The sequence below is a fragment of the Hemiscyllium ocellatum genome, chromosome 10 (genome assembly GCF_020745735.1).
Source record: "Hemiscyllium ocellatum isolate sHemOce1 chromosome 10, sHemOce1.pat.X.cur, whole genome shotgun sequence".
Classification (NCBI taxonomy): Eukaryota; Metazoa; Chordata; class Chondrichthyes; order Orectolobiformes; family Hemiscylliidae; genus Hemiscyllium; species Hemiscyllium ocellatum.
The window spans coordinates 70,698,922-70,723,990 of NC_083410.1; the positions used below are offsets into that span (position 1 = coordinate 70,698,922).

The 25,069-nt window shown below is 39.8% G+C and overlaps 1 protein-coding gene across 2 annotated transcripts in view; it reads left to right on the forward strand.

The window, feature by feature from the left end:
* zdhhc14 (zinc finger DHHC-type palmitoyltransferase 14) overlaps positions 1–25,069 on the forward strand; it is a 193,790-nt gene that overhangs the window by 144,434 nt on the left and 24,287 nt on the right. For both annotated transcript variants that reach the window (XM_060831587.1, XM_060831588.1), the window contains exons 5-8: positions 7,074–7,122; positions 19,549–19,651; positions 20,631–20,740; positions 22,383–22,485. In XM_060831587.1, coding sequence (XP_060687570.1) covers positions 7,074–7,122; positions 19,549–19,651; positions 20,631–20,740; positions 22,383–22,485 — 365 coding nt within the window. The remainder of the gene's footprint in view (positions 1–7,073; positions 7,123–19,548; positions 19,652–20,630; positions 20,741–22,382; positions 22,486–25,069) is intronic.

A 25,069-nucleotide genomic window follows, 5' to 3' on the forward strand; every position in this document is an offset into this window, starting at 1 on the left:
TCAAAACACAAAGGGTGAAACTTGAGTTGAAATCCATGTAGAGTAAGTCTGAGTCATTGGCAGTCGCTAGGGAACATGACTGTGAAAGTGATTTTTGGCAAACACCTTGGACTTTTGGCTGCCCACGGTCTCTTCATTGAAACCTGCCAGCATGTCATCAGCTATCTCAATTTCACTGCTGCTCTCACTCACTCTAACCTGTCCCCTTCTGAAATTGCTTTGTTCTCTTGGGTCCAACCCTAACTTTGTTATTAAACCTGCTGGAAAAGGTGGTTTGATTGTAGTCTGACACACTGATCTTTACCTTGCTGAGGCTCAATGCCATTTCTTGAACACTTCTTCCCATTTTCCCCTGGACCTGAACAATCGCCATACACCTCCATTTTCCTCCGTTTGGCTGAACTTGTTCTCTCACTGAACAATTTCGCCTTTAATTCATTTGACTTCTGCCATGTCAAAGGAGTGGCTATGGGCACCAGCATGAGTCACAGTTATGCATGTTTCTTTATTGTGTATGTGGAACAATTCTTGTTCCAGTCCTACCCTGGCCCCTTCTGACTATTTTTTTCAGTACATTGACGATCAAATTGGTGCCACTTCATGCTCCAAACTGAACCTTGAAAAGTTTGTTAGTTTTGTCTCCAATTTCCACCCCACTATAACTTTCACATTGTCCATTTCCAACACTTCCCTTCCTTTCGTTGATGTCTCCGTCTACAAATTATTTGGGGAATAAACTGTCCACTGCCATCTACTGACTTACATAGCTACTTACCCATCCCAGTCCTTCAAGGATTCCATCCCATTCTCCCAGTTCCTTCGCTATATGATATATTCCTAAACTATGAAAGTAACCACCCCAACACACACAAACGAAGCTGCATCAGGACACTATTCAAAAGAGCCACAACACACTGCAGTACACCAGAACTGCGAAAAGAGGAAGAGGAACACCTATACAAGGTATTCGCCAAAAACGGATACCCACGCAACTTTATCACCAGATGCCTAAGAGATAGACCACGGAACGAGGACATGCCACAACCAAAAGGACTAGCCACACTACCATATGTCAGGAGCGTCTCAGAACTGACAGCCAGACTACTGCGACCCTTAGGACTCATAACGGCACACAAACCAACTTCCACACTCAGACAACAACTCACTAGAATAAAGGACCCAATAGCCAGCACGAGCCAAACTAACGTAGTTTACAAAATACCATGCAAGGACTGCACAAAACACTACATAGGACAAACAGGAAGACAGCTAACAATCCGCATCCATGAACATCAGCTAGCCACAAAACGACACGACCAGCTATCCCTAGTAGCCATACACTCAGACAACCAGGAACATGAATTTGACTGGGAAAAGACTACCATCATAGGACAAGCCAGACAGAGAACAGCCAGCGAATTCCTAGAGGCATGGCATTCATCCACAAACTCCATTAACAGACACATAGACCTGGACCCCATATACAAACCATTACAGCTGAAACTGACACCCGGAAGCGGCAAGAACAAACCACTATAAATACCGGAAGAAACATCAAAGCAGCGCTTCACAGGAGGCTCCAATAGCACTGATGATGTTCCCTAGCCAGGGAACGAAACGTTTGCAGCAAAAACTTCCAGCTCGGCGAACAGAACCACAACAACGGACACCCGAGCTACAAATCTTCAACCAGACTTTAAACACTTACGGGCGAGAAACGCTGAGACAAGCCAGGGGATGGGAATCCTGCGCTAACCGCCTAAGCGCAACACATGAACAACTCCAGTTCCTCCACGAATGCAGAAAAAATCAAATCCTGCCACAATGTGTCAAGTACAGACCTCCAGTAAATAATCCACAAGCCAGGGAAACAGCCAAGAAGAACGGATTCAGGATGGTCCAGGTAATGATCACAGACGCTCACAACCGACTGCACAAATACAAGCAAGAAATTGCGCGCCAAAAGTCGTTAATTTTAAAAACCACTAATCAGGAATGGACCCGGACCATAGAACAGGCTATCACTATAGGACAGAACAGGACAACACTTCGCAAAAAAACGGCACTAAAAGAAAAAATGGACAAACTAACCCACAAACAGGAGGACACTACAACACAGACAGCTCACAGACATGGAAAGAACTATACTGGCCAAGGGACTCAAATACAACTACAGGGATGCCAACACAGCAGACTTCCTAGCAGCACTAGAATGCACACTCAGGAACAATGGACTGACAGAAGAGACACAACAAACAGTGAGACAAACGGTCGTACCTATGATGGTAAGAAAACGACATACACATAACCTCAACACCAAGGAGAGGGAAGCACTGAAAGCACTGAAAAATGACAAGAACATAATCATACTACCGGCAGATAAAGGCAGAATGACGGTCATCTTAGATAAATCAGACTACATCAGTAAAGCACAACAACTACTCGCAGACACCAACACCTACCAAATGAAGGATTCCGACCCCACACCACAACTCACCAATAGAATAATCAACACACTAAGGAATCTACAAAAAAACGGACAGATAACCAAAGCGGACCAGCAAAGAATGAAACCTGAAAGCAACAACACCCCCAGATTCTACGGACTACCCAAAGTACACAAACCAGACATCCCACTCAGACCCATAGTATCACTACCAGGGACACCAGCATACAAACTGGCCAAAGAACTACAACAAAAACTGAAACACCTAGTCAGCGGATCCAAACACTCCATACAATCAACACAGGAATTCTTGGACATCATCAGGAATACACACATAGACAAAGAAGAAACCATGGTATCATTCGACGTGACGGCACTGTTCACATCAATTGACAAAACCCTAGCCAGAGAAACAATAGCCAACCTACTGGACATACATAACAGAACACAGGAGGCCGAACCTATCAACAAGGACGGCATACTTAAACTACTAGACCTGTGCCTCACCACACACTTTACATTCAACAGTCAGATATACGAACAAATCAACGGAACACCCATGGGATCACCAATCTCGGGACTCATAGCAGAGGCAGTTATAAAGGTTAGAACATACAACCCAAACTCTGGATCAGATACGTCGATGACACCTTTGTAATCATCAAAAACACAGAAATAGAAAAAACACACCGAATCATCAACGCCACACTCACAGGAATACGATTCACGAGAGAAGAGGAAAAGGATAGCCAACTCCCATTCCTAGACGTGTTAGTAGAGAGAACACCCAACGGAGAATTCACCACAAGGGTACACAGGAAACCAACACACACAGACCAAGTCCTAAACTATGAAAGTAACCACCCCAACACACACAAACGAAGCTGCATCAGGACACTATTCAAAAGGGCCACAACACACTGCAGTACACCAGAACTGCGAAAAGAGGAAGAGGAACACCTTTACAAGGTATTCGCCAAAAACGGATACCCACGCAACTTTATCACCAGATGCCTAAGAGATAGACCACGGAACGAGGACATGCCACAACCAAAAGGACTAGCCACACTACCATATGTCAGGAGCGTCTCAGAACTGACAGCCAGACTACTGCGACCCTTAGGACTCAACGGCACACAAACCAACTTCCACACTCAGACAACAACTCACTAGAATAAAGGACCCAATAGCCAGCACGAGCCAAACTAACGTAGTTTACAAAATACCATGCAAGGACTGCACAAAACACTATATAGGACAAACAGGAAGACAGCTAACAATCCGCATCCATGAACATCAGCTAGCCACAAAACGACACGACAAGCTATCCCTAGTAGCCATACACTCAGACAACCAGGAACATGAATTTGACTGGGAAAAGACTACCATCATAGGACAAGCCAGACAGAGAACAGCCAGCGAATTCCTAGAGGCATGGCATTCATCCACAAACTCCATTAACAGACACATAGACCTGGACCCCATATACAAACCATTACAGCTGAAACTGACACCCGGAAGCGGCAAGAACATCCATCAACAGACACATCGACCTGGACCCCACATACAAACTACTACAGTTGAAACTGACACCCGGAAGCGGCAAGAACAAACCACTATAAATACCGGAAGAAACATCAAAGCAGCGCTTCACAGGAGGCTCCAATAGCACTGATGATGTTCCCTAGCCAGGGAACGAAACGTTTGCAGCAAAAACTTCCAGCTCGGCGAACAGAACCACAACAACGGACACCCGAGCGACAAATCTTCAACCAGACTCTAAATATGATATCTGTCCCGATAATGCCACTTTCCAAACCAGCGTTGCTTACATGGTCTCCTTCTTCCATAATGGTGGTTTCCTGCCCACTGTGGTTGACAGGGCCCTCGACTGCATCCAGGCTATCACCCGAGCTTCTGCCCTTGCCCCTTTGCATTGCTTGCAACAGCGTGATTGGGTCCTCCCTGTTTTCACTTTTCACCTCACCAGCCTCTATGCTCAAAGGATCATTCTCTGCCATTTCAGACAACCCCAACAGAACACCACCACCAAACACATCTTCCCCTCAATCCCCAGTCTGCATTTAGTGGTGTTCATTCCCTCTAGGACACTCCAGTTCATTCCTTAACCACCAACACCACCTTCCCTTCTCATGGCACCTTCCTGTGCAACTGCGGAAGGCGTATCACCTGTCCCTTCGCCTCCTCCCTGCTCACTATCCAAGAGCTTAAACAGTCTTTTCCGATGAAGCAGCATTTCACCTGTACCACCTCCAATCTTGTGTATTGTATTCACTGCACCCAACGTAGCCTATTTTACACTGGGGAAATTAACCCAGACTGGGTGACCACTTTGCAGGTCACCTCTGGTCCATTTGCAAGCAAGACCCCAACCTTGCCATAGCCAGGCATTTTAACGCAGTGTCTTGCTCTCATGTCCACTTGTCTGTCCTTGGCATATTGCAATGCTCCAGCCAATCACAGCGAAAACATGAGGAGCAACATCTCCTCTTCAAATTAGTCACTTTACAACTTTCTGGGTTCAATATTGATTTCAACACCTTCAACTTGTGGACTCATTCCTTCCCTTTCATTTAGCTTCGCATGTTACATTCTCTGTCACCATGTCACCTCTCCCCTCCCTGGACTCCAGTGTCTCTGTCTGTTCTTTCCAGTCTGGCGGTTAGACACACCAGTGTTCTGCTCTTCTCACATTCCGATCATCTAATCTGAACTATCAACTATTTCAACTTGCTTCTGCAACACTTCACCCTCCCCTGACTATTGTATAAATGCTGCCTCCTCTACACTTCAGTTTAGCTCTCCCCATGAAAAGTCATCCCGACTCAACTTTAGCTTGTTTTTCTCCTTGGATGCTGCCTGACCAGCTGTGATCTCCAGCATTTTATGTTTTCAGTTCAGATTCTAGCATCTGCAGTAATTTAATCTTCCAATGAAGCGGCAGTTCATATTGAAACATTATCAATCAAAATTAATACTACCTTTTTTCCTAAGATCTAATAGCATATTAATAATTTATATTGAAGAAAATAAAACAAATTCTATTCAGGGTCTAAATTAACATGAATGCAAGAGAACTTAATGCTTGTTCTCATCTGATAAAACTTAAAAATCACACAACACCAAGTTATAGTCCAACAGGTTTATTTGAAAGCACTGGATTTCAAGGTGCTACCTCATCATTAGGTAGTTGTGGAAAGCTAGTGCTTTCAAATAAACATGTTGAACTACAACTTGGTGTTATGATTTCTAACTTTGTCCATCCCATCCAACACTGGCACCTCCAAATCATCTGATAAAATTTCGCTTAGCTCTTTGAAATAGGATCTTTGAACTATATCTGATTGTAACTGAGTGACTGCATATTTTATGAATTTGTATGTAAATGTTGCAGCTCTTCATCTAAAAGAGTGGTTGTTTTATTTCTTACATCAGCCTCTTTTATGAATTAGGAAAATTGATTGTACAATTTTATGCTGTGGCACAAACAGTGTTCAAACTGAAGTAAAACAACCAAAATTCAATTCCTAAAGTGACAATTCACAGAGGAGTCAATTAATAGCCTTATCAACTCTGAATGTGTACCCAAGCTGAAATAAAAGGCCAATGACTAATTCTGTTCTCTCAGTGATTTATATTTGAATATTAGCCCAAACAGATTGTAATTTTAACTTTAAACAGACTAGACTCTTGGGTATCCAAGAGGAAATTTGATTCGTTAGCATTATTACAGGACTATGGAGATAAAGAATAGTGGTGCTAGGTACATTGAGAACCAACACAGACGTAATGAGTCAAATTGCCACCTCCTGTGTTGTAATAATTCTATGATCTCCTTTACATGTAAAATTGCTGTCATTTTGCCTCATAATAATAATGGATTTTCATTTTTTCTGATCTGCCTGACAACTTGTGCAATATTCACTTTTCCCTATTTAGTCTTTCAGGAAATGTTATTTGGTTAAATTGATGCTTCAGTTACTTGGATAAAAATTTCAATGTCAGTTTTAACATTCACTACCCCTTGTTTCTATTGCAATGGCATGGCAGCACTTTTTATTACTGAACCTAGTTATTCTTTGTTTCTAAATGTGTTAAGTTTTAAGTATAGTTCTAGAACTTGAATCTGCAAACCGGAGAAGAGGACTGAGAAATACCCTAAATAAGGACTGATTCCTTAGCCTTGTTACCTGGCTTTGAACACTCAGGAACCTTCAATTTATTTGTTTTTGCATTTCATATTTGCTTAGTTGACATATTCAGAAGGTGTTGTTTTCAATGCTGCATTTGTGAGCAGATCGTGCACCATAAAGCTAAAGTTGGTTTATGTTAGAAACCTGAAGTATGTGCACATTTGTAGGAGCATTGATTTAAACAATGTTTTTACAGAGACAGCAGATTGGATGTAGCTTATCTGAAAGAACATTTGCAGCATAGAATAGAATATGGGATAGAACATGTGGGCTTGTTAGTCATATTTATTCATTTTACTGTAATATTTATGCTTGGACAAGATTATCATAAACCCATTGCTGTGAAGTGAACTTTAAGCAAGTGAACTTTAATTTTGTTTTAATCTAACATAAACTTAAACAATTTTATTTAGGATCTCAGAAGACAGGATTTCTAAATGCACTAAAAGACAGCCCGGCAAGATATCCTTTCCTGTCACATTCGAACGGATCATGAGGAGATCTTTGAACTACTTTGAGTGTGTTGTGATGTGCTGTGCCAAGCTCATTTATGCAATGAGATATTGCTCAATTGATCATTGGATGCTTCTTACTTTATTTGCTGAATATTTTCAATTCTGATTACATTAAACACTGAGTAACGTAATGCTAGATGCATGCAATTAAAAATTTTCTTAAGTGATGTTCATTTAAAATCTGAGATTTCCAATGTGCATAGATGTATCCATATTATGCTCAAATCGGAGGCATCTCGCAGTGTGCTCTGTTGGTTTCTTTCCTTCAGCGCAAAATACTTTTGTGCTATCATTTGCCGGAACTGCATTTGGCACTGGCATAATGAGGCAGTGAAGTAGCTGAGATCTTGCTTAACCAATGAGACTTGAGGATTGTGAAGGGAACCGGTGAATGATTAGGCAAGATTCCCTGTAGTATGGAAACAGGCCCTTCGGCCCAATAAGTCCACACTGACCCTCCGAAGAGTAACCCACCCAGACCCATTTTCCTATGACCTAACACTATGGGTAATTTAGCATAGCCAATTCACCTGACCTGCACCTGTTTGGACTGTGGGAGGAAACCCACGCAGACATGGGGAGAATGTATAAATTCCACACAGTCACTCGCCCGAGGCTGGAATCGAACCTGGGTCCCTAGCACTGGGTGGCAGCAGTACTAACCACTAAGTCACCACGCCACCCCAATGACAGAAGGAAGAGTATTTAGAGTGAAATTAAGTACTGGAAGAGAAATATTGCATTAAAAGAGAAAAAAGCAAAAGGAACGTGAGAAAAAAAGAAAATTATTTTTGTTTTTTAAATTTGAGAGAAGGACTAGCTAGGTGCAGGAATGAAAGGACACATTTAAATTGGGTATATTTGTACAAAATGTTTAGAAATCCAAATATATTACAGCTACTGGTTCCATTTTATCTATCTTACTTGTTGTCAGATATGATTTCCCCTTTGTGGAGCCATGCTGACGTTGTTTGACTATGTTTTATATTTTTAAATGGTTTATTAGTACATCCTTCATAATAGACTCTAATATTTTACCACAACAGATCTCAAACTAACTGGCCTACAGTAAAATATTTTTGTCTTTTTTATTTTTTGAATAAGCATTTTTCCTTGTCTGTTTTCCAATCCTTTGGGACTTCTCCAGAATCTAAGGATTTTTGGAGGATCACTACACTTTCTCTGTAACTACTGACTCTAATATCCTCAAATGCACCCATCAAAGCCAGGAGACTTATCAGCCTTTAACCCCATTAATTTCACCCAATACTTGTTTTCTAGTCATACTTAGTGTATGTATTTCCTCTCAACTTAACCCCCCCCAACCTGCGCTATTCAGTATTTCTGAAATGCTATTAGTGTTTAAAAACTGATGCAAAGTATTTGTTCAACACCCCTACCATTTCTTGATTTCCCATTATTATTTTTCCAGGCCTATTCTCGAAGTGACCTATATTCACTTTGTTCTGTCTTTCTTTTTGACGTTGAAAGAAACACTTGTTCCCCACTTTGATATTACTTACTAGTTTACCATCAAAGTTTTTTTTATCTGTATTATTTTTTGGTCATATGCTCTGGCATATCATATCTGTGCCAACCATGATACCATTCTGAACTAATCCCATCTGTCAAAACACAGTCTGAATACCTCTCATCTTTGTCTGTCATGTGTCTATCTAAATGACTTTTAAATATTGCTATCATAACTGCTTTCATCAACTTTTCCAGTTCCAAGATGGCAGCAGAGTAGCAGAGCTGCGTGCAGGCTGTCGCCTAGGGCTCATCCACTCCTATCTGTTTCTTTCTTCTTTTCTCTTTCTTGCATTTTTTCTTTGGGTTAGTAAGTGGCATAAGCATGGCAGTGAGAGCGGGCTGTGCGTGGAGTGCTGGCAGCTTCCCAGCAATTGGAAGCAGCAGACGCATCACTTGCCAGCAACTGGAGGCGACAAGAAAGATGCCTTGATTGGGGCCGGCGGCAGCAGTGGCAATGCTCCTCCAGTGATTGGATGCGACGGCAGCAGACTCTTCAAGATGGCGGCACTGGCCACACAATATCTGAGGAGGGTGGGAGGGCCAGGGACTCCTGGTTGCAGTAGGCCCAGAGCCAAGGACTCCTGGTTTTGGATATGGTACGGGCCAGAGCGGGAATTCCTGGTAATCGATGTGGCAGCGGCGCGCAGAGCAAGGGCTGATGGGTGTTGCGGGGACAGTGTGGACTAAGTGTGGGACTCAGCGTTAGTGAGATGGGTCCAGTGATGAAGAAATGGTGCCTAAAGTACGACTATTCCTATTTTGGTGTGACGATGCAGATGATGGTGAGGTGATGGAGCATTGGTGGCAGTGCAGGTGTTGCTGCTGAGGTTTGGTGACTCATTATCGCAGTGAAGCTTTTCGCTATATTTAACTGTATTACTCACTATAAAATGCAAGTGACAATAAATCATTCAAATTCAAACCTTCCCTGGCATAATGTTCCACACCTACTCTGTGTTTTAAAAAAAAAATTGCCTCTCACATTACCCTTTAAACTTTCCCCTCTCACTGTTTGTGGTTTTTGAAACTTTCTAAATCCTCTGTTAACTGCTAATCTTTGCCACTTTATGTTTTTCTTTCCATTTGATACTATTCTTAATTTCCTTGGTTAAGCATGGCTAGATTATCCCGTTCCTAGAATCCTTTTTGCATGACTTTGTTGTGAGTCATGAGCTAATTTTTAAACATCTGCATTGTTGCTATCTTTTGTGCTAAACACTTACCCCGGTCCATTCCAGTTACACTGCCCTTCTTCCTTCTTTACACCCGAATTTTAGTTTAGCATACTTCCGAAGGACCCAAATTTCTCACTGTGAATGCTAATTTCTGCCTTGTTGTGGCCACTGCTTCTGAGGGAATTTGAGCTATTGAATATGTGAAAGGCAGATTTTTGATCTCCAAGGGAGTTAAGGCTATTGGTGAGGGGACAACGGTGGCGGTGTGGTGGGGAACATAAAGTGGGATTGTGGCCTCAGTCAGTTCAGCCATGATTTTAATCAATAGGGATCATGTTGATGGGGTAAGATGGCCCACTCTTGTTCCTGTATTTTATGCTATTACATTTGTTTGGAGTTTATAAGAATAAGAGGTGATGGAATTGAAACTTAGAAGATTCTGAAGAGGTTGATGCGGTAAGGCACTGAGAGATTCTTTCCCCTAGTTAGGGAATCTAGAATATATGGGCACAGCCCACTGGTCAATCATTCGGGACTGAGTTCAAAAGTTTCCACGTGGGTTTGTGAGTCTTTGGAATTTTTAACCTATTGATCATGAATGATCAATAACTCTAAAGGCTGGTTTGGATAGATTTTCACCTTCTTTATGCCCCTCATGATTTTTCAAGCCCCTAAGGTCACCCCTAAATCTCCTATGATCCGGTGCAAAAAGTCCCATTTATCCAGCCTCGCCTAGTATTTAAAAAAAAAACCGACCAACCTTGATTATCTGAATATCAATTATACGAATTTCGGATTATCCGAAGGGCCTGTACTGTGCTGTAATGTTCGAAGAGCTCAAGGTCCCGATAGAAACATTACATCAAAGACGTGTTTCCAACACTAATCATGTCTTTTGTCTACAATGATTAGAACTCGTCGTACTGAAGTGCTGCCGAGAACAGTCCTGGACTGATGGGAGCCTAAACACCGTCTCCAAATGACTGACCTCCCGCCCTCTCTCTCTCCCCATGCTTTCCCTGGAGTTCTACACAGAGGTTGTACCCCAAAAACCCTTCTTCGATAATCTTTCCAACATTGTCCTGTACAGGGCAAAGGTGGAACTTGTCAAAAGTTGCAGTAAAACTGTGTGTGTCTGTGTGTGTGTAAGTGCTATTCTGAGACTCATCCCCCAAAGGCGGCAGCAGTATTGCTACTGGTGTCCACTCTGACTAGCGGGAGGCTTCAGCAATGCTGTAGGCCTTTTACACACAAGTGTATATCTGCCCAGGAACAAACTCTGACACAGAGAAAGGGAGCAGGATAGGCAGAGCGAGGAAAAAGGAAACTTCAGAAAACTCTGAGCCCCAGAGGAGAGGCATTGAATCAATTATCCGAACGAAAACTGCATGCCCATCTCATTTGGATAATCGAGGTTCCTCTGTACTGGCTTTAGCGATAGTTAAAAAGAGATTCACTCAGCTGACGCATGTATTAAAGGGATTGATTTATCAGAAAGAGCTAAGTAGGATAACCTTTACTCATTAGAGCTCAAAAGAATGAGGCATTCTTACTATTTAAGTGCAGACTAATTCTATCCCTCAGAATTGTTTTCAATAGTTTCCCCAAGACGGAGGTTAGACTGGCTGGACTGTAGTATCTTGGGTCCGTTCTTGAATAACAATACCACGTTGGCTGTCTTCTAGCCCTCTAGCGCTCTCCTGTGGCCATAGAGGGATTGGCTATGTATCTCCCAATAATCTTGAACCGTCTCTCAGGATCTTAGGCAAATAAGTTTAACCCCCCCCCAGTAGCATCAGAAAACCTCACCACAAGGATGCTTGTCCCATTTCAGATCAGCATACCCATCTGATTTTTATTTTAATTCACTCACGGGATATTGGTCAGCATTTACTGTTTGCTCTCGAGAAGGTGGTGATGAGCTGCCTCCTTAACTACTGGAGACTATAAGAAGACCCACAATCTCCTAAGGGAGGGAATTTCAGGTTTTGACCCAGTGACAGGGAAGGAAAGTCACAAGGTGAATAACTTGAAGGGGAGCTTGCAGATGGTGGTATCCCCATGTGTCTGCTGCCCTTCTCTTCTAGGTAGAAGTGATTGTGGGTTTGCTGCAGAGAACAATATCTATTTCCCTCACTATGCTGAATGTTACTTCTACAGTTCTCTTTTCCTTCCACTTGTCCCCACCAGAAAAATCTTGAATGGCAGTCTGTGTCATATGTTGCAGTCAATTCACTCATCCTTCTTACATTCTATGTCATTGTCCACCCTGGGACCAAGAATTTCATACTTGTTGGACGTGGGAAATGCCTGAGGTTCCTCCAAAGCTGAATTCTGGATTCCTGTCCCTGTTTCACTCACAGTCACACCACCCCTATACCCCTTTTGCCTGACACACATCTGACTTAATGTAATTAATCTAAGGAGTGTGACTGCCCCCGAAACACAGTGTCCAAGTACCTCTCTTTCTCTCCTCCTCTTCCCCCCCCCACTTTGTTATGTTCACAGCTCAGACACCAGCTCAACTAAAAACAGTTCCTCCAGCACCCAACACTTGCTACATTTAGTCATTGTGGATTGCATGACACCACCAGCCCAGCTGCAATTAATCTATTTAATTAATTGATATGGATATTAAGTATTTTAAAAGTGATTTTTTTTTAACTATTCTTTAACATTCTCCTAATTCAAACCACTTAACCAACTAAAAAACATGGAAGATATTCTGTAATTAATCTAAGGAGTCCAGTTCTGAAGAAGGGTCACTGGGCCCTAAACGCTAATTCTGATTTCTCTCCCAGTTGCTGCCATACCTGCTTAGATTTTCCAGCAGTTTCTGCTTTTGAGACATGAAAGATATACCCAGAAATCATCCTCCTGTTTTTGTGTGACTTTGCACATCTATTCTGGCAGGTGGAGACAGGTTGCAGGGGTCCCTGGCTCTCGTTATTTCCCACCACTACTGTTCTTCTCCTTATGAAATGGCTGTCCCCATTCTATTTTGTGCTGTTTGAGCAGCTGCATATTCTGTTGTTTATGAAGTTGCCGTTCAAGTTTTCTTTCATGCTCTTTATGAAGCTACTCTCCCAAGCACTTTCACACTGTTTCAGAAACATAATGTCCTCCTGACTCTCTTTTTGGGGCAAGTGATTGTCTAGGAGGACTGCAGATGCTGGACATCAGAGCTGAAAAATGTGTTGCTGGAAACGTCAATTCTCCTGCTCCTTGGATGTTGCCTGACCTGCTGCGCTTTTCCAGCAACACATTTTTCAGCAAGTGATTGTCTTCCAGTTCTTGCCTCTTTTGGTTAGGAAGAGATTTTGCAGCAAATTGCCTGTCCATTCACTTAGTCAAAAAATGGTTCAGGGATTTTTTTTTGTTAATGAGTTGAAAATCTAAAATTTGATCAAACTTTGCATGTAACTGTTAACTTGTAGCTTCTTTCAGTTTTGTTTCATCATAACATAAAATAGTAAATGGGAATAGAGAGAGAAAATCACTAGAGAGAGAATGGGACCCGTCAAGGACCAAAGTGGACATTTATGGAACTATAGGAGCTGGGCTAGGTACTCGATGAAAATTTCCCCTCTGTTTACCCTGGAGAAAGACATGAAGAACTGGGAACTTGGGGAAGTTAGTGGTCATATCTTGGGGACAAGCCATATCATGGTAAAGGAGATGATGGATGTATTAGAATGTATTAAGGTGTATAAATCTCATGGTCCAGATCAGGTATATTCAAGAATACTGAGAGGCTGGAGTAGAAATTGCAAGGGCTCTGGCTGATATGTTTACATCATCGTTAGTCACAAGTGAGGTCCCAGCAAATGTTGTGCCCTTATTAAAAATGGGCTGCAAAGAAAAACCTGGGATTGTAGACCAGTAAGCCGGACATCTGTGATAGGTAAGTTACTTGAGAAGATTTTGAAAGATGAGATATTCATTCATTTGGAAAGATAAGGTTTGATTAGGAATAGTCAACATTTTTTGTGCGTGGGTGATCATGCCTCTCAAATTTGTTCAGAGTTCTTTGATGTAGTGACCAGGAGCTTGATGAGGTAAGGGCAGTAATCGTAGTTTAAATAGGTTTCAATAAACCCTTGATAAGGTTCCACATGATCAGCTGCTCTGGAAGGTTAGATTGCAAGGATTCCAGAGGGAGCTGGCAAATTAGGTACAAACAATTGGCTTGATGGTAAGGATACAGAGAGTAATAGTGAAAGGATGCTTGTTGAACTGGAGGCCTGTGACTAGTGGAGTGCTTCAGGAGTTGGCGCTGGACCCATTGTTGTTTGTTATCTCTATCAATGATTTGGATGAGAATGTACATGGCATGATTAGTAAGTTTGCAGATGCCACTAAATAGGTAATATTGTGGACAGTGAGGAAGATTAGATTAGATTCCCTACAATGTGGAAACAGGCCCTTCAGCCCAACAAATCCAAACTGACCCTCTGAAGAGTAACCCACCCAGACCCATTTCCCTTTGACGAATGCACCTAACACAATGGGCAATTTAGCATAGCCATTTCACCTTTGGATTGTGGGAGGAAACCTGAGCGCCCGGAGGAAACCCACGAAGTCATGGGGAGAACGTGCAAACTCCACACAGACAGTCGCCAAGGCTGGAATTGAACCCAATTCCTGATGCTGGGTGGCTGCAGTGCTAACCACTGAGCCGCCATGCTGCCCATTATCAGGTTATCAGAAATTGCAGCAGGACATAAATCAGCTGGGGAAATGTGCCGAGAAATGGCAAATGGAGTTTATTATAGATAAGTCTTGCATTTTGCAAATCAAGGTAGGAGTTTCGTGGTAAATAGTAGTGCCATAAGGAGTGTAGTGAACAGAGGGACCTTGGAATTCAGGTTCACAGTTCTCTGAAAGTAGAATTACAGACAGGGCAGTGAAGAAGGCTTTTGGCACACTGGCCTTAAGCCAGAGCATGAAGTACAGAAGTTGGCAAGTTATGTTGCAGTTCTACTAGACGTTGGTGAGGCGGCTTTTAGAGTACTGTGTTCAGCTTTGGTCACTTCGCTATAGGAAGAATGTTATTAAACTGGAAAGAGTATCGAAGACGTTTACAAGGATGTTGCCAAGACCCAACGGTCTGTGTTATAGGGATAGATTGGGCAAGCTCGAACATTTTTCTTTACAGCATAGGAGACTGAGGGGGGTATCTTATAGAAGCGTATAAGATCATGAGAGGCATGGATAGGGCGAATGTGTTCAGTCTTTTTCCTAGGGTTGGGGAATTGAAGACTAGAGGACATTAGTTTAAAGTTATAGGGGAAAGGATAAAAGGGAACCTGAGGGCCAACTTATTTACACAGAGGGTGATACAAATATGGAATGAACATCCTGCAGAAGTGGTTGAGGCAGGTACATTAACGACATTTAAAATGTATTTGGACAAATGCATGGATAGAAAAAATATAGAAGGACATGGGTCAAATGCAGGGAAATGGGGTTAGCGTGGATGGACATTTTGGTTGGCATGGACTAGTTTGGGCCAAAGAGCCTGTCTCTGTGACCATCGTTTGATCTGTGCTGATGTTATTACTGGACAAGTCAGATTCCAAACTGAAGTCTGTTTTGTTAGATCACATTGTTTTGTTTTTAATGAGGTGGTATCTCAATGAGCGAGAAATATGCAGTGTTGCATATTTTGTTTTCCCAATGGAACAGAAGCTTTCAAAGCAAAATAAATTAAGATAAAATAGAATAAACCAACCTATTTACTGAGTTTTACATACTTAGTAAATTTAAAATCCCATTAATCCCAAAACACTCTTTTACAAGTTTAAAAATACCATCCCTTGATAGTGCCCCATCAATTCTTGTACAGTACTCATCAGTGTTCCCTCTAGGCTAAAGTATGAACAGCCACTCCAGTGTTCTGCATACAATGGTCGGTGTCAGTACACTGATCGCGGCATTGAAGTATGGCTCTGGAAGATTACAACCTCTGATTTTTTTTTAAAAACCTCTGATAGATGTTTTCCTGGAGCTGTCACGCACCTGAGTTTAAACAATTTTAACTTCAAATCCTTTACACAACTTTCTCCCAATATTTCTGGTCTGGGACTATCAGTAATTTCTTACTGTAAAGTAATCTAGTTGGCTAGTTTCTCCTCTGCTCAAGACCACTGTTCTATACATGCATCTTAGTGCAATGATTTCACTGAAACACAAGTCTCCCTCTGTCTACTTATGGATGTTTCCCTTAGCTTAAAAAACATAGAGATTTGAGGTACAATTGATTATCTAGCTAGGTTGCAAAAACCTAAAGTAAACAAAAACACATTTGGCTCCCAAAGATGTCCTTGCAAACTTCCTTATAAGAAATAACCACAGCTGCAGAAATAATTACAAGATTTACTAACTTGAAGCACATAGAAAAACCAAATATTATTAACTCAAGATTCAAAATCCAAACTTAAAATAAATGATATTAAAAATATGTGGAACCTCAGTTTATATCATACCATTAAAAGGCATGCAGGACAATATCACGGATGGTAGCATGAAGGCAGAAATAGTAAATAATTTTGCTTTGGTATTTACCAGAGAAATAGAACAGGTAGACATAACATTGAATGATGAGATGATTTAAATGCATTTAAAAAAAAGAACCTATTGTAGAGTGGTGGATTGACAGTCATTTGGCTATTCATCCATTATGTGAAAAGCATCCTGACTCTGACCACCCTAAATGGCTGACTGACCATTTCCAAGCTCTGGACTGATATTGAAGACTGCTCTTGACTTACAGTCTGAGACTTGCTGAGTGAAGGCTGTCTTGGTTAACATGACCCAGGCCTGCAGACAACCTTGCCAACTTCCTTCCTGTATGCATCTGCTAAATATCAAGGTAAGACAGAAGTAATATGAACCTGGTAACTCTGACTAAGGGGGCAAAATACAAAAAAGTGATGCGACAGTGAGTGAAAGGAGGTAAAGGTCCAGTCCATGAACCAGGTCCTTAGAACGCCTGAGTGAAGTTTAACTCCTTGTTTGATTGAAGCCAGCTGAAAATTATGACCTTTCCAAGCTTTATTCCTGTGCTAAACAGCACAGCAGGCTGACGATGACCTGATATCTCTAGCTGAGGTACAAAGTGCAAAAAGACATGGCACTGCAAAGGCAGGCATGGTATAACCCACCAACACACCGAAACAGCAGCTAATTAACTTGAAAGACCCAATACAGACATCAAGCAAAACTAATGTCAGTTGCAAAATACCATGCAAGAACTGTAATAAGCCACCAAACCAGCCACCAGGATTCAAAAACATCAACTAGCCACAAAACGACATGACCCTCTCTCACTAGTATCCTTACGTACAGGTAAAGAAGGACACACTTCGACTGGGACAACACATCCATCCTAGGACAAGCCAAACAGAGACATGCACGAGAATTCCTATAGGCATGGCATTCCAACTGGAACTCTATCAACAAACACATTGACTTGAACGCAATTTTCCACCACTGAGAAAAAGAACAGGAAATGACATCACCAACCCAGGAACCCAAACATATAAATAGAAAGCAGTAAACACCAGCAGTCTTCGTCCGGAGGCTCACTGAAGATGTTGCCTAGTATGGTATGAAACGCCTGAAAATGAATCTACCAGCTCAGTGAGCAAACCTACATCCAGAACTTCAACCTGAGCTACAAATCTTTTCAAAACATGATGTAAGCATTTAGGTGAAGTCAAAGTGAATGAGCACTATGAAACGAGTAAAGAGTCCACAGATACAGCCTGACCCAGTTGATGACCTACGAGCTTATGTCCTTGAGCACAGTGTCCTTGTTACACTACAATGGTAGTTCTTGGTGCAGCATTAAAGTGCAGATGCATCCTAAATGGATTGGAGATGGACCATGAGAATTCTTAGAGCTGGGGCATATGTCAGATGCGAATGTTCATGTATGCGGGTGTGGCTAGTGCTCACTAAGCATGCCTGAGCAAGGTCCTTTCAACCAAGTGGTAAGTTGAAGACACCAGATACACACACACTTTTCTCCATATTGAGTTTTCTCAATGCTTACCTTGTATGGTGAGTTTGATATTCAGATTTCTTTCTTCCTGATGAGGTGAGTTGGCTTGTCAATAAGACATTTAACAAGAAATAATCCATTTTAATTAGCAAACTACCACTGCTGTTGTCACAATCACAAAAGATGAAACCAGAAACTCCTGATATTAAGGTCAACCTTGACGAACTTCTTGTTTGATTCTGCCAAAAATCTCACCTGAACCCACCTTGCTCAGACCCTATAAGATTCAGATAATACTGTTTTAAAAAAAGTAAATGGTGCATATCTCAGGAAATCCTGCCCCTCTTTGCTCCTCATACTATTATGATCTCAACCTTTTTTTGGAAGAATTGGGGCCTCCTGGTTACCTCTGTCAGTGGAGTCAAGGAATCTACTCATTTTAAGAAGGAGCATATAACTTTGTGTTCCTTGCTCTGTTCAATCACCCCATGATCTTTGGATGTTATGATCTGCCTGTACTGCACACAAAACAAAACTTTTTACTGTACCTAGATATATGTGGCAATAATAAATCAAGTTAATCAGATCAATTGTCTCTTTACCAGCTTGCTTAAGGTCTTAGCGAACATGCATGATCAAATGTAGTTGTACTAATTGCTATCATGCAATACACCTTCTTGTTATCTAAGAATAATACCTTTTCTGATTTCTATGGTGTTGCATCCTCTACTAGTAATCACCAGATAGGCTCAAGACAAAGCAGGATTGGCAGCAGCAAACTACCTTAGAAAACCCTTATCTACGTACTGGTGGAGGTTGCAGATTCACAAGTAGTCAGCACTGGTCATCTGAGAAAATAGTGCAGACAATTCAAGAGAAACAGGTTTGTGAGAAATTCTCCTCTGACCGCAGTTCGATAATTGTTCGTCACATTGATGCCCTGTTCCACCCCAAGATGAGATTTGGACCACATACAGTACAATCACTGAAAATATCTATTTCCACCTCCACAACATCTCATTGCTCTGCCATATTACTACTCCCTTGCTAATGAACCCTCACCCTTACCTGTCTTATCTCCAGACTTTACTATTTTAATGCAGCTAAGTGCCTTACAACAGGCTAATGTAAATTTGAGATTTTCCAAAGCTCTGCCAGCCATGTCCTCATTCACTGACCTATGAATTAGCATTTTGATTTTAAAATTCTATTTTTTGTTTTCAAATCCTTATACGAACTCCACTTGTGAAATCTTAATAATCTGTAGCCCTACAATGTCCTGTATTGTCAACTCTCTGAATTCTTGCCAATATGGCCCGCTGAATGTCCTCAATTTTAAGTGTTCCATTATTGGTAGACCTGCCTTTATTATCCAAGACCATAAATTCTGAAATAATCTACCTGAACCACTCTATCTTTCCTTTTCTTTTTGAAACAATTCTTTACACCAAACGCTTTAACCAACCTCACTTAAATCATCTTACGTGGCTCAGTGCCAAATTTTTGGAAATTACTGGAGAAATGCCTTGTGTTGTTTTACTGTGTTATAATTACAAAATGTTGTGATAACTTTCACATTCACCGGGTAAATTACAGAATTAACCTCTTAGGTCTTTTTTGGATGCATTTCATTTTCATTCCTTGACTCACTCGTTACTGTGCTGGAAGCAGTTGTTTGTTTCTTCTCTGTTTGGTCGATTCTTGGCCTGTCAGGATTTCACACATACCTAATCAGCTCAAATCAGACAACAAATGAAGATGTAAGTATTTGTTTCATTACATGCAAAGAAAATAGTTTAAGCAAATATCAAGAATGAGCATTAAAATATATCAGCTTATAATGTGATTAAGAACTAATGTGAAAGAAAACAATTATAGACAAGTAGAATATTTAGCTGACATCGATAATACAAGTCAAATAATTGAAGTGCTGTCCTGAATACAGGCTTAAAATATTCTGAAATGAGCATTGTGATCAGGTCTAATGTCTAGCATTGATTGGACAAATCCAGTTTCTACATTTTTATTTCAACTAAAAGGCTGCATCATATTGTACTTTGGACATATCTGTTCTGTAATAAAAGGTAGATAAATCATATAAAGGAGTATAAAAGTATACTAATGTCAGGTAGTCAGGTTGAGCTTAATGGACCAAAGATCTTTTTCAGCAAGTCATTGTATGTAAGTAATGTAAATGCACAGGTTTGGTTCCTATGCATTGGTTAATATGATATATCCTTATAAGAGGGCAGAAAATCTGTTAATCTTATATTTTGTCATAATGTTACTGACACTGCACTCTCAATGATTAATCATTAAGGCAAGGTCTTGAACAAAATTGAATCCAAAGTGAAAATTAGAAGCTTAAAAGTATTTGTCTGATAAGGGTTGTCACATACTGCTTGAAATTTGCTTTTCAAATTAGCTTTGTTGGGATTGCATACATTTGCTTCAACACTTACTGCTATAGTTCAATATGTTATTTGAAAGAACTGATGTTAGTACTTCATACTCGTTGATTTACCTGCTATGGCATAAATTTTATAGTTGGCAGCAATTACTTCAATTTATTAAGTCATTTTGCAGTGGTAAATTTCATGTTTCTATTAAAAAGTGAAATTGAAGGGTACAAAGGTTAAAATTATTGAGACTTCTTTAAGTGTTTAGATCCAGTTTGTTGAAAATTAAATGCTTTGTGTGAACTATTCTTAATGGTTGGTTTTAATTTTGTCCTTGCAGATTAAAGGATCCTGGTCAAACAAAAGAAGCAAAGATAATTACAATCCATATAGCTATGGAAATATCTTCACAAATTGTTGTGCAGCTTTGTGTGGGCCATTGCCACCGAGGTGGGAAATGATTGTGATGGGCAATAAATCGTTGTTCAGAGATTTCCTTCCATTGTTTCTTTCCCTTTCAACACAATAAGGAATATTAATTGAATAAAACTTGGATTTATATGAAGAGTTCTTTTTTAAATCCTCAAATGAATTCAACATGTATAATTATATTGTTATGTTTCCACATGGTGGACTAGCTCTGTATAGCATTTACTTAAGAGTACAATTAATTTTTACAAACATGAATCAGCTTTCTAAAAGAAATCTAATTGTTAATTACAAATATTTTTATGCATGTCAGTGAACTAAAATACTGTAGTTCTACTTTACTGGGACAAATCTTCCCGTGGAAAACCAGACTTCCACATTACCACAGCTCACAAAATGCACGCCGAAACCATATGTGTTCTTCCAAGAAATTTAATCTCTTTTTGTTCAAGGGTCAGGTTAGCAAGCTGCAATAGAGTTCATGAGTAGTATGGATGCAGAGAATGGCCAGTCAGAAGTCCTTTGTTCTCCAACAATTTAAGGGCTCGCTAAACCACACTACTCATGCCATGCCATCTTGCATTTCCTGATGCCAATCCACACCCGTCACATTCCCCTGTGCCATCTCATTTTCCATTCCCATCTCACATTTTCAATACAACCCGAGGCATCTCTATACCTCCATGCCAAACGGTGATCTCCATGTATCTTACATAGCAACTCATCCAGTTCTCAGGAGCCATGTAATAGTAATGGAATTTGTTTTAAAATATTATTGGAAAATGCTTAAACCTCTAATATTAACATTATAAGAAAACCCTGAATTCAAATTCAATATCATTGATACCAGACCGAAAAAAAAAAGGAAATAAGGGTATAATCTTTTAGATGCTTATTAGGCTTATGAACAAACAAGCATCATATCAAAGATACATGTGGTTATAGGTTTGTAAAGGTTACATTCATTCTTGGATCACTTGCTGGACTGAAAGTTTCAAACCCATACAATTATTCAGCATAGCTACAGATTTCATATTAAAAGCTCACTGATGGAACAGATTTCCATTTCAAAACAGGATATCCATCAATCAGTAAAAGACAAGCAGGTGTAGATCTTTCTTTTTTTTCTTTCAAAAGCAGTATTTTAACAGCCAGATCTGCCAATCCTATTAAATAAGAATACAGAAACATGACAGCAGAATACATATTTTAATGCACCATGCTACTTTGTTCTTTGGAAAACTTACTTTAATTCATAGTGCTGATTTTTGTAGGTAATTAAATCAAATTAATATTGATTTTTTTTTCAGAACTTCTTCACTCTGCCCACAAATATCAATTTGATTAAATTCAGAATATTTCAACCTGAATTGTCTGTATTAACTTAATTGCATTTCTAGGTCATAGATCATTATGGTATTAGCATTAAATGGTTACTTTTGAAAAACACATGAAGTACACTAAAAGAAAGATATAATTTGCTAATTCTAATGTTAGAGTAAAAAATGAGGTCTGCAGATGCTGGAGATCACAGCTGCAAATGTGTTGCAAGACTGGTCACTTTGCTGTTATAAGTCTCTCATATAATCTTGAATAAGTCTGTTAATCTTATCCATAAGTAGATTTTATTGTCAATTACTAACTTTACTTTTGTTTTTGATAGTTTAATTGATCGAAGAGGAGCGATCCAGTCAGATACACCACAGTCAGTTGCGCCACCAAATGGAATCACCACATATGGGGCCACACAATCTCAGAGCAACATGGTAGGATCCATGCCATAGTGTTGCTCACTGAGATCCTGTCATTGTTTATTTCCACCATCCTTTTCCATCTGTTTCAGTAGTACATTTCATCAATCCTAGAAAAAAACAAGTATAGTAAGAACAGCCGTTCCAAGCCACCGTGATTAAAGAGGTGTCCTGCACACGAGAAAAGCCTTTTTGCTTCACAGAAATGTCAGTTTGACTAAAAACAACTGAAGAATGGAGAATGTGAATGTCATGGAGCCTTTCTAGTCACTCCGAGAGAATAAAGAAATGTGACCTGATGCCAATTGGTCCAGGCATAAAAAGTATTGAGTTTTCTTCAGCATTCAGTTTTAATACAGTTTGAAGTCAGTTTCAGCTATGTAAAACTGTTTTATACATTTGGAAAAAAGGATGGCCTGCATCTGAGCCTAAGTACAATCTGAGAGAGAGAGAGAGAATATGAAATGCAATTTGCATCTTGAAGAAGAGGCAGAACGATATTTTAGGCGGATTCATAGGCTGCCACATTTGCACCTGGGTAAATTTTGTAGTCGAACTTAATTATTTGAGTCTCCATAGTTTATATTTGGCTTTGAATTATATCAAATTTACATTACATGGCAATGCAGAAACAGACGATTTAGCCCCACTGGTTTGTGTTGATGTTTACATTCCAAGAAAGAGCTTCTGTCTTCCTAGTTCACCTAACATTGTGTCCACATCTTTCAATTTCATTCTTCTGCTACTCGTCTAACTTGCCCTTTCTGGCACCTATGGGATTCATGTCAACTGCTCAAAATGATAGTAATTTCCACAACCATTTACTGGATAGAAAAGATTTTTGATTTTTTTTCTGGATTACATACTCGATTTATTAAAACCAATTATAATTTCAAAGATCTCTTTTGGGTCATACGTTAGCCTTCTCTTGATTTCAGATAACAGCCTCAGCTGATTATTTTTGCTCCTAACTTGTACAATGTCTCAGTTCAAGTATTATTTATGTAATTTTATTTCTCTGTTTCAGTGCCTCTATATCTTTCTCTAATACAGAGACCAGAACTGCATAAAGTATTCCAAATATGGTCTAAAGCCCTGTAGAAGTCTAATATAACTGATTTTCAATTCCATCCATCCTTCTAGAAATTAATACAAGTGTTTTATTAGCATTTTTATGACTTTGTGAATTTGTGTTGCTATGTATAATGATTTGTCATTATGTACTTTGATTCTTTTGCTCCACCTACACATTTTCAAAGCAAATCACCTCCTTATTCTTGCTATTACAATGTAGCACCTCATATTTTCCATACTGAAACCATCTTGCTACTTATTGCTAATGCTGCATTGTATTTTGTTGAAATGTTTTGCACTATTACGTGCACCTCAGTTTGATGCCATTCATAAATTTTGAAAGTGCATTTGTGACTCTAAATCATTTCTGTACTGTTTAACACCTTCCACTAGTGTGTTTAGTTACCTTTAACCCCTACTCTATTCTGCCTTTTAGATTGCTGTCCATCTGCTACTTGTCCCCGACTCCATGTGTGCTGAATGTAATAATGAGTTTATTGTGAAATAAATATATCATCAGAGCTTTTTGGAAATTCAAGTACACTGCCATTACCCATGCATATTTATTCTGTCATTTCAAGTAAATCAGTAAGGTTGGTCGATTAACATGACCTTCCCTTTTGATCTCCAAGTTGAATTTTTTTTTAGATTTTAGTTTCTATAAGTTTTTATTGTGGTACAGTATAGAAGAGGCCGTTTGACCAATTAATTGAACTCCCCTGTGTTTCCTCACTAGCCTGCCAAGTATTTGTTTCAAGTATGTATTTCCGTTTGACAGCTGCATTGAATCTTCTTCCATTATCTTTGAAGATGGCATGTTCTAAACTGTAACAACTTGCTGCATAGATTCCCCTCTTCTCACATCTGATTCTTTGCCAATCATTTCTGTCAGATGTATCATGACAAAATTCATGACTTTGAGCACTTCTATTAAATCCCCCCTAACTGCTTCCACTCTAAAAGAGAACATTTCTATCTTCTCTAGCTTCTCTAGTAACTCTCCATATTCTTCTGACTATGAAATGCACAGAATCGTACACAATACTCCAGTTGAGATTTAATGATTGATTTATGCAAGTTTATGTTTTCTTTTTAATTGCACATTTAGTTCATTTAGCAAAACCTCAAGCTGCAGAATGTATTATAAGTTACTCAAATCATAAATCCTTTTTTAAGTTTGGATACTGAATTATTAGAAGACTTTGTTATTTAGGGCAATAATTGTGGTAATTTGATTTATGTCTCACCATGTTTGCTCCATTAGGATGAAAACTTTCACCCACCTTATATTTCAGGGAACAAAGACCTTTTAAAATGATTGCAAAGTTCTTTACAAAGCAGGATTTAGTGTGAATTCAATTTTTTTCTACATGAGGACTTGCATAAATGGTTTGCAAAATTAACTTGTTGCATTCTTGTTTTTCTGCAACTAATGATATTTAGAACAGCTTTTTAAAAAATGTCAATTGACATGGTTTTTGTCAGTCTTGCAGCATTCTATACAGAGCTATTGCTGAACTCTAAT